The 10,299-nt window shown below is 39.7% G+C and overlaps 1 protein-coding gene across 3 annotated transcripts; it reads right to left on the minus strand.

Moving 5' to 3' along the window:
* Nucleotides 1-1,215: 1,215 nt before the first annotated feature.
* Nucleotides 1,216-9,386, minus strand: NR4A2 (nuclear receptor subfamily 4 group A member 2). 3 transcript variants are annotated; one of them, XM_063429619.1, is made up of 8 exons: nucleotides 9,029-9,386; nucleotides 7,282-7,407; nucleotides 5,948-6,638; nucleotides 5,097-5,226; nucleotides 4,039-4,202; nucleotides 3,236-3,438; nucleotides 2,895-3,073; nucleotides 1,216-2,764 (listed from the first exon to the last, which is right to left on the minus strand). In XM_063429619.1, the coding sequence occupies exons 3-8, from the start codon at nucleotides 6,623-6,625 to the stop codon at nucleotides 2,508-2,510; spliced, it is 1,611 nt and encodes a 536-aa protein (XP_063285689.1). In that variant the 5' UTR covers nucleotides 6,626-6,638; nucleotides 7,282-7,407; nucleotides 9,029-9,386; the 3' UTR covers nucleotides 1,216-2,507. The 3 variants fall into 3 exon arrangements, with proteins under 3 accessions (XP_063285689.1, XP_063285688.1, XP_063285687.1); XM_063429618.1 differs by having other exon boundaries at nucleotides 4,114-4,202; nucleotides 5,948-6,816; XM_063429617.1 differs by having other exon boundaries at nucleotides 5,948-6,816.
* Between the last annotated feature and the right edge of the window lie 913 nt (nucleotides 9,387-10,299).

Consider the following 10,299-nt stretch of genomic DNA (forward strand, 5'->3'; position numbering starts at 1 on the left):
AGGAAAAATAAGAATTTAATTTCGAGTTTTGGTAAAGTGTTTGGTAAAATAATTCCTGCCTTTGCGCCTTATTTGTAACAACTGCGTTTGGGTTCATTTATTTTAAGTCCTTAGAATTTCTAAATGATGAGACATGTGTAACTTGAATAAGTGGAAGGATTTAGATACACCCGCTAGCGTTTTGTTTTGTAAAAAAAATAATTAAAAAAAATAAAAGCGTTTAAATATCTTCATATACTGTCTGTGTAGTCTTGACTCTTTCCAATTTTTCTCCGGGTAACATTGTTACATTTCAAATCCCATTTCAGGAATATAAGAGAACAAGCACAGTGATCCAATCTCATGGATATAGCTGATGGGACATTATTTTGCTTTTTGAGATTACTCCATTGGAGAGGAGTTTTTTGCAGCCGTATTAATGATCCACTTAAATGTAAAAAAAATAAAAATGAAAAAATATTAAATATAATAAAGCTGTAGTGTTTTCGAATAACACTGCAGGTCACGCTTATACTATGTTCTCCTAAAAGGTAAATGCCACTAATTCCATGGTGTTCCTCTCTCTCAGATAAAAGGTAAATAAACTTAATTGTGCAGTTTCCAAGCTTCTGATTTTAACTTGTGTGCTAATCTCCTCACAATACAAGCCTTGTACTCCTAAAGGTTGACCGGTTCCAAGTACTGTATATGTCCACACCATTTAGAAGAAGTGATCTCTCAAACACAATATTATCTCCTAACTAAATAAAGAGTCAGCACAGAGTGTGATATATGGCATCGCCCTCCTGATCACTGCAGGTAACTATCAAAAATGATATCACTTCAACTATTGTCACTTACAAGAAACTAGTTGTCGTAAAAATACAGATTGCATAACGGTACTGCATTATTTTCCAAACAAAATAATTAATAACATTTATGTAAATGCGTGTGTGTGTTTTTAACGTATTTCTCCGTGTGTGTGTGTTTGTACGTATTTCTCAGTGTGTTTGTGTTTGTGTGTGTGTGTGTTTGTACGTATTTCTGTGTGTGTGTGTGTGTGTGTGTGTGTGTGTGTGTGTGTGTGTGTGTGTGTGTGTGTGTGTGCATGCGTTTAGAATTGTTAGTCTGTTACAAATATTGATTACCCTGTTTCAAACTTTCTAGATAGATGGATAGAACACAATTGGCATTTTCTACTTACATTTTAAATACAATAGGAATAAGCAAAAAAAATCAATTTAGAGGGTTTTATTGTTGTAAACATTGAAATGTTCTTTCTTTTGAAGAAAATAAAAAAACGATTAGAGATGAAAGAAAATGAAAAAAAATAGTCTCTACGTGTCATACACTATAGAGTTAAAAGGCATTGACTTGCAATGTGTTGAAATACACAAACATACTAAAATGGCAATATTACAAATTTTACTTAAACAATGAAAGAATATATTAGCTGACTTCTTTTAGATTAAAAAAAACAAAAAAAATTCAAAGTGCTTATAACTTCCAGTGGAGTATGCATTCTCAATATGGAAATCTGTGAAAGCCGGAGCATGCAAATTTAATTTATAGCCATAGACAACAAAATAATTAAGATATAAACCTTCTGTTTATCAACATCAACAGTACATACAACACGTACAAACAAGGAATGTTGGACGGTGTTACAAACACAATTTGTCCTCTGTCATTTGATTACTTCAATAATTAGTACTTGTGCCCATCTATGGTACAGGTGAGAAAGATTTAATCTCGTATAACTACCAATCTTTATAAAATCTAGCAGACTACATAGTGTCTGAATACTATTTATAGAATATAGACATTACTGAAATAGCAAATGCCTATATATATTTTTTTTATTATTTTATTATTTCCCCCGTCTAGCGCTGTATAAACATGCTCCGTTTCTATATGCATTATGACCTTTTTTTTTCTCTTTATTTTGTTATTTCATATTTTTATTTATTATTAACTTCTTTTTTTTATGCAAACACAGCTTGTAGAATCGGTTTAATATTTATTCATAAATAGGCACAAAATAATTAAAAATAGCTAAACTGTATCTTATACATGTACAAGTCATCTTCCCTCATCATGCCATCCCACTGAACATGTATGTATTTATTTATTTTGTGTCTTCCCCACCCCACCCCTCCCCCAACAACATATTACAGCTTTCTTTTTGCAACAGAAAACTTCAGTCTCTTAAAGGGCTCGGCAGCTAAATCTCCTTTTTCTTATATTTCTCTATGACTTGGCTCATTCTCTGTTGTATAGATATCATATTTTTTTCAAATAATGGTAGTATTATAGCAATTTTGCCAACCTACAGTCTAGAGTCCATAGCAGTGTGTTAGAAGAATCCCATTCTTTGAATCCAGGCATTGGTTAAGGAGTGCAAGCTCTCTGGTCTACCCTTGGTATGGATAACCACAGTCTATGCTGGCAGTTTGGCACCCAAACCTGCTTCACATATAAGTCCCCTAGCCAGGATAAGTTGTTTGGCACTCACTGAAAATATAGTCTTAAAAGGGCAATGTGTCCAGGAAGAGTTTATCAATGATAGCTGGGGGTGGTACCAGGTCTTCCAATTTCAGGTAGAATATACGCTGTAAGCCCTGTGTACAAAGGGTACGAAGTTCAGGAAGTTTCCCAAGAAGTTTGGATAGGTAGTTGGGGCGATTTAAACCCCCATTGTTAAAAGTCACGTGATCTTTGAGGCAATTTACAATCTTGTTTTGCAGTTCCTCCACTCTTTTCGGTTCTTTTAAACCATGTCTCTCTATTAAAAAAAAAAAAATGGAAAAAAATAAAAATTACCAAAAAGTTAAGACAATTATTATTATTATCAATTGGAGACATCATAGCATTACACTGTAATAATACATGGACTGTTTAAATCCATTTCTCACCTGTGACCATAGCCAGTGCAGCAATGCAAGAGAATGCAGAGATATCTATGCTCAAACTCTGCAGATTGGAAGAAAAGTCCACAATAGCATCTATCCATTCTCCAAACCCACGAACACATTGTAATCTGTTTAGGACCACCCCATTGCAGAAAATGAGTTTGCCCTCAGCTGGGTTAGATCTGAAATTAATTAGAGGGGGGGAAAAAACCTAATTAGCACCAGAATAATAAATAGACATTTAAACGACTCCTAATTACTGAAGACCCAATAAAATGCAAATCAATTGACCTTGAAAAAAAAGGGTTGGTTATATAACAATTAAAACCTAATTTGGTAATTACCTGTATGCCAACCGCAACACGAAAAGTTCTAGGAAGGCAGATTCAAAGAGCAGGTCCTGGTCCTGTTTGTGTAAATCAGAAAAGCCTGGAATTTTTTCTGCCCAACCTCTTATAATTTCCATAGAGCCGGTGAGAAGATCATAAAATTGCTGTATGTGTTGGGTATCATCTCCAGTCATCTGAAACTCTGGGTTAGCTTGAAACTGGAAAACATTAAGGAAAAAAAATATATATACATTTAATGAGATTTTCTAAATTATACAGCCCATGAAATTGCCATTCTCTTTTACAGTGTGAGAGCTTCTTCCCCTTTCTAACAATTAATAAGTGTATTGTGCACAGTAATTACAATTAGAAATGCCTCTTTGTTGTGAATTTAAACGGATACAATGTTACTTTATCGTTATTATTTGTTTGTTATTTATTATGATTCTATTTGTAAATATGATCTGCTAAAGAGTTTAAAATGATCTGTATGTGGCTGGATGTAAGGCTATCATCAATGTGGTTTCAATTCATTTATAAAAATGAAAATATTCTCATGTTCTCTGAGTGTGTGGTAAGGAGAGGTAAATGGGGCTCCGTGACAATCCCAGGAAGGTGTCAGGTGGAATTAGATTGATACTTAGTGTTCTAAGCAGCTCAATGTTACCCAGCAAAGAAGTCACTTTGAATGAGAGCAGGCAATCATCACTGGCTTATTGGAGGTGTAAGGAGTCATGGGGGGTAGACATGTCCACCAGTGCTGTTCTCAGTGCTGGCTGAGGATGCTAGGATCCTTCTCGGCTCAGACTCCCACTTACCCTGGAATAGTCCAGGCTGCTCATTGCCGGATTGGAGTCGACGTGGGCTCTCACTAGGGCACTGATCAGACTCACCGGGGGGCTAGGGGGTGATGGCTCCTGGGGGCTCTTGGGTTTGGAAGGCAAGCGACCCCTCCGTCCTTTTAAGCTGTCTGTCCGAACCACTGCAAGACAAAGATCAAGATGTTTATTCCAGCTCCCACACACATTCCTGCCCCGCATTGCATTCACCCTCATCACAAAGGCACCCTTGACTCCAGCACGGGGGGTGGATATTTCCACTAAGACACAAGGCACATTAAAACTGCTGCCCCAGTGCATTCCTTGGCATGGGGTCATTGACACAGTGTGAGTGTGTGTGTATTTGGTGGGGGTCACCTATTAACCTATTGCTACAAATCCGACACAAAAACTGACACAGGCTAGAAAAATAAATAAATAGAATACAGCTCAGATTAATAAATTCATGGATTGAGAATGGCTGGTGCCTGATGGAAGACTTGCTGTGCATTTGCTCTGCTCTTACAGCAGGGAGTCCTAACCCATCCCATTATCTGTGTTATACATTGTATACATTCTAAAAACTGCTCGCTTAATTCATAGCATCATAGCACACATACATCGGGAGAATGTTACTGGTTTCAAGCTCAGAACTCTAGCTTCCAAAGTTTTACAGCATGTGTGTGTATATATATGTATATGTTTGTGACTCTTCCATTGCATATGAAAAGGCAAATTTTAGAAGTGGGAAAAAAAACAGTAAAAAAAATAAAAATCGCCCTATGCAACAGCAATAATGAATTTTTACAAGTATCACATTTTATATATTTTGTGTATGTGTGTGTTCCTGTGTATACCATTCACTAACCAAACTTCTATAAGTGCACATGTAAAATACACATAATGTGATACAAATATTGGAAGATATACATGTGTAAATTCTACATTAATGCACACACCAGAGCCTGTATATGTAAATTTGGGTATCTGCAGGTCAAGACAAGCGATATATATATTGCTATGTACTATAATAGCGATAATAAGATAATAAGATGTACCTTCTTTGACCATGCCGACGGCAAGGCATTTTTGAAAGCGACAATACTGACACCGATTTCTGCGCCGTTTGTCAACAGGACAGTTTTTATTTGCTAAACAAACATATTTGGCATTTTTCTGCACTGTGCGCTGTAAGAGAAGAGGGAGAGGATTAGGAAAATTAGAGATTGATTTGTTAATTGTCCTTAGTGCAAGCATTGTCCTTGCTGGGGATGGGGTGTCTGGGCTGATGGCCCCTCATTGTGATCCAGGCATTTAACGGGGAGAAACTGATAGGGTTAGCATTTGAGCTGTCCTTGCAGGCTCCTAGTTTTGTGTTTTATTTGCCAAGAGAAGCACTGGATGTTCAGTAAATAGAAATCCGTGGGCATTCATATTATTTACATCCCTTGGAGACTTCTCTATTTCAAATGATAAGATTATTCAATCAGGATGGCGAAATAAAGAGATCACTTAATTTTACCATAGGGAATTCCGTTCCACTTGGTTAGCTGAGACACGGTTCTCTGTCCTAACCAATTTAAATCTAAAGGAGAAGGCTGCTTATAGCACATGCAAATAAGACAATGTTCAGCCAGACGCAAGTTCCCAGCTAAGGAAGAAGGGGGTGGCTGGGGAGAACCTGGCTTGATGCTGGGAGCACTAAAATTAATCTGATTCATTGTTGTTTTTTTATTTCTGGGCCTGTAGTCCATAGAATAAAGAAGTTTTAATAACCAAGTGCCCTGTTCTTTTAGAACTACACACAGATCGCAGGAATCTGTCAGGGGCGGTAAGAGATGCACTGTGTTCTATTCTACAGCACAACAACAACAAAAACACATCACAATTCGCTGGGTCTCCTACTCACCTTGAAGAACCCTTTGCACCCCTCACAGGTACGAACTCCATAATGTTGACAAGCAGCGTTGTCCCCACAAACTGCACATAGCCCTTCATTGGATGGAGACCCTCTGGATGGTGGTGAAGGAACCTGACTGTCTATGAGTTGAGATGCATGGTGACCAAGCTGAAGTCCAGGAAAGCCCATAGATGCCTGCTTTCTGATAGGGTTAGGGACGGCAAAGGTCTGTCCATCTACCACATGGTGGGCTCCTGAAGGCTCAGGGTTCATGGAAACATGGTGGCCATCAAACCTCATTTGGCAACTAGATACAGGTGTCCCAGGTGGAGACTGCTTGAAGGAGAAAAGTGAAAGTCTGGACACTGGACCTTTCCTCTGATCAATCATGTGGGTGGTGGCCACATAATTTTGATGGAAGCTGTGAAGGGAACCAGGGTCATCCCACATGGAACTGTGCTGGACAGGGAAACCTGGAGTGCTGGTGGTTGGGGAAGAAGATGGTTTGTAGTACACAGAGCCTGAGTGTGGTGGCATCATCTCCTCTCCTTGAGGTGGTAGGTGGCTGTGCTGTTGGTAGCTGTGCATTTGTATGTCTTCAACTTTTATAGAAGCCTGTTGACCAGAGATGGGCATTTGATACAAGCAAGGAGGCTTGACGTCGTAGCTTGTACTGAAGTTGTCCATAAAGGTACTAAAACTGGGAAGAGAAGTGGTGGCAGTGATTTCAGTGTTGGTCAGGTCCATGCTAAACTTGACAAACTCTGGCGTTAAGAAATCGGAGCTGTATTCTCCAGTAGAGTGATAACTGTAGCTCTGTGAAGCTGGGCTGGCTCCTTGAGGCGATGACCCATACTGAGCCTGAACACAGGGCATGGCTGTAAATGAAACAATTTAATGGATACCCATACTGTTACACTTTCTCTGTGCTTTGTATCAGTGTACAGATCATTGTTTCATTTATCACAGTTACAAAAAAAATTAAAATTAAAAATAAAAAAATTCAAGAAGTGCAAGAAGGTTTTTTTGTTTTTTTTTTCTTTAAAAATTGCACCCACTCACACTCTAAAATCTAATGCAACCTCAATGAGTGAAGCCAAGCCTCTTGAAATTTTGGGGCAAAATTGGGATTATTTAAAAAATAAATACAAAATAATTGCATGCTTTGTAACTTAACACCCCATTTATTTGTATTGTATTTAATAAACAATATATAGCAAACTGATATAATATAGATCTCTACAGATGCCAATGTGATATAGCTAATTATAACAGCCCAACGTTTCCCCTCTAAAATAGCGACGATAACAATAATTCTAATAATGGTATTTAATAAAACAAACCTTCAGCCGGGCTGCTGGAGTCTTCGTTTGAATTAAAAGAGGACAGTGTTGTTTTCTTATTGAAGCAAACTTTCCAAGATTTAAAAAAAACTGTTCACATAAGAACCCACGTTTCAGGAAGGGTTTCTGAAAAACAAATATATGGTGCATTAAATGAGAGTATCCAGGCATAATCTGTATTGTTGACAAGGATGACACAAAAACATGCAGTGTGTGTGTCTGGTCACATATAGGCCTTTTCAAATGACATAGCTCAATGACACCCAAAAAAAAAAAAATCATAAAATCAGATCTTTTCAACCAGAGTGGAAATTGAGAATATTATCACAACAGGCGTTATTTCAGATATATAATCTCAGCCGTTAAACAGCACTGGTATTTACTAACCTGGTGGATCGCTGACCAAGTGTGTAGACTTTATTTAAAGGTAGCCAAAAAATCAATTAGTGCATAACTAGCAAAACCTTCCAGATTTGGACATGGTACAAAAATGAAGAATGAGTTTGTCTAAGAAGGCCTAGCAAACGTCACAACAGGTATATAGTTATAATATATAAACAGCGGTTCAATAGACTTCAGTTTAGAATCTGGCCAAAATCTGAAGCACTTCGACTGCTTTGTTACAGGATAAAATAAATAGAGGAAGAACAGCACATTAATGACTTCTAAAGATAATGCACTCCTGGTTGTATAAGGACAGATCGAGGACCCATTAGCTCCCAAGTAAAGAAAAAAACTTGTTGAACAAGTATTACATTGTATCCAAATATGTAATGTAGCAAGTTCTGGGAACTGTGCGCTAACAGTGTATCTCTAATCAGCAATGCAAAATCTCAGCCTCGCTCACCCCTGTACACAGAATGAACCGCAAACCTCCAGCAATATTGCTTATTAGTGTAGTACACAATATCAAGGCAGCCAGATCACTTCCATATTAATTAGTTTACATCACCTCTTTTCAGCGGATGGCCCCAGCACAGTAACTAGGAGACCAGAATACCACCTCCCCCAGCTCCAGCAGGGTAACAAGTACACTACAGGCAATCAGCTCTACTCCTTGTACATGGGCATCCAGGATCCTTGGCTGGATCATCACACCCAGCCATACATACCATACCCCGTGCAATAAATACTATGCATACTGTATATACCTAGATCCACATGGAAGTGTGCACACACTCTAAGACTAGCACTGAGCAGATGGAAGATGTCTAAGTAACAGCATGCTTGTTTCTCCCAGCAATTGACACATAGATAAACGATCTATAATTAAACATGATAGATATACAGCAACAAACTTATATCCAGCAGGAAAAAGGAGAATCCAGAAAGGCCTTTTCTGTGATCACTTTGGATCAGTATGTACAAGTAGGTATGTATGTATTTATTTATTTATATATGTGTGTGTGTGTGTGTGTGTGTGTGTATGTCTGTGTGAATGTGTGTGTGTGTATATATATTTTTTTTTTATTAAAATATGTCTTTTAGAAAATAATAAATTGTAAATATATAAATATTTATTTGAAAGTGAGAGAGATGTCCCAGCTATAATAATATATATGTGTGTGTGTGTGTGTGTGTGTGTGTGTGTGTATATATATATATATATATATATATATTACAATATCTATTTTAGAAAATAATAAATTCTCTCTCTCTCTCTCTCTCTCTCTCTCTCTATATATATATATAAGTGAGATGTCCCAGTTATAATTGTGTGTGTGTGCAGTGGTGTGTCCCTGCTTACCTTGCTGTGTCTGTCAGTGTTCCCCCCCTTGCCCGGTCCGGGGAAGGCTTGGCTGTGTGGTCGTAGCGCTGGATGTGTGTGCTCTGTGCGCTCTGAGCCCGTGCTCGCAATGTGCCTTTGTTTATGTGGCTTCTATTCCAGCGCTAGCCTACTGTAGTAAGCGGTCAACGTCAGCCTACGTCAGCGCGGCCCGGGCCAATCAGCGCGCTCCCTGCCTCGCTCGGGCCGCGCCGTTGGCTCGCGCTGGCTTTGGTAAATTTCCGATGTGACGTCACAGGGAGAGCTGGGGTTTTAAGGTGGGAGCGAGCCGGGTTCTCACTTTCTATAGAGAGCCTTTCCAGGCGGTGGGCAACCCCTAGGAAACAGTGTGACACCGTGCGACAGTGACACTGCGTGTGACACTGCCTGAGAGACAGCCTGAGAGACAGTGTGAGAGACAGCCTGAGAGACAGCCTGAGAGAGAGACAGCCTGAGAGAGAGACAGCCTGAGAGACAGTGTGAGAGAGAGACAGTGTGTGAGAGACAGCCTGAGAGACAGTGTGAGAGAGACAGTGTGTGAGAGACAGCCTAAGAGAGAGACAGCCTGTGTGAGAGACAGTGTGAGAGAGAGACAGTGTGTGAGAGACAGCCTGTGTGAGAGACAGCCTGAGAGACAGTGTGAGAGACAGCCTGTGTGAGAGACAGCCTGATACACAGCCTGAGAGACAGTGTGAGAGACAGCCTGTGTGAGAGACAGCCTGATACACAGCCTGAGAGACAGTGTGAGAGAGAGAGACAGTGTGTGAGAGACAGCCTGGGAGAGAGACAGCCTGTATGAGAGACAGCCTGAGAGACAGTGTGAGAGAGAGACAGTGTGTGAGAGACAGCCTGAGAGAGAGAGAGACAGCCTGAGAGAGAGACAGCCTGTGTGAGAGACAGCCTGAGAGACAGTGTGAGAGACAGCCTGTGTGAGAGACAGCCTGAGAGAGAGACAGCCTGTGTGAGAGACTGTGTGAGAGACAGCCTGAGAGACAGTGTGAGAGACAGTCTGTGTGAGAGACAGTCTGTGTGACAGTGAGAGAGACAGCCTGTGTGAGAGACAGTCTGTGTGAGACAGTCTGTGTGAGAGACAGTCTTTGTGACAGTGAGAGAGACAGTCTGTGTAAGAGACAGTGTTAGAGACAGTCCGTGTGACACTGTGTGAGAGACAGTCTGTGTGACAGTGAGAGAGACAGTCTCTGTGAGAGACAGTCTGTGTGACAGTGAGAGAGACAGTCTGTGTGAGAGACAGT

This window comes from Pelobates fuscus, chromosome 8, assembly GCF_036172605.1.
Source record: "Pelobates fuscus isolate aPelFus1 chromosome 8, aPelFus1.pri, whole genome shotgun sequence".
Lineage (NCBI taxonomy): Eukaryota > Metazoa > Chordata > Amphibia > Anura > Pelobatidae > Pelobates > Pelobates fuscus.

Excerpts from the sequence above, each read along its gene's own strand:
- NR4A2 (XM_063429617.1), bottom strand. The coding sequence starts at position 6,814 with ATGCCCTGTGTTCAGGCTCAGTATGGGTCATCGCCTCAAGGAGCCAGC. Across the intron at positions 5,227-5,947 it reads GGTGCAAAGGGTTCTTCAAG|CGCACAGTGCAGAAAAATGC; the intron begins GTGAGTAGGAGA and ends CTTCTCTTACAG. Across the intron at positions 4,203-5,096 it reads CGTCGGCATGGTCAAAGAAG|TGGTTCGGACAGACAGCTTA; the intron begins GTACATCTTATT and ends TTTGTCTTGCAG.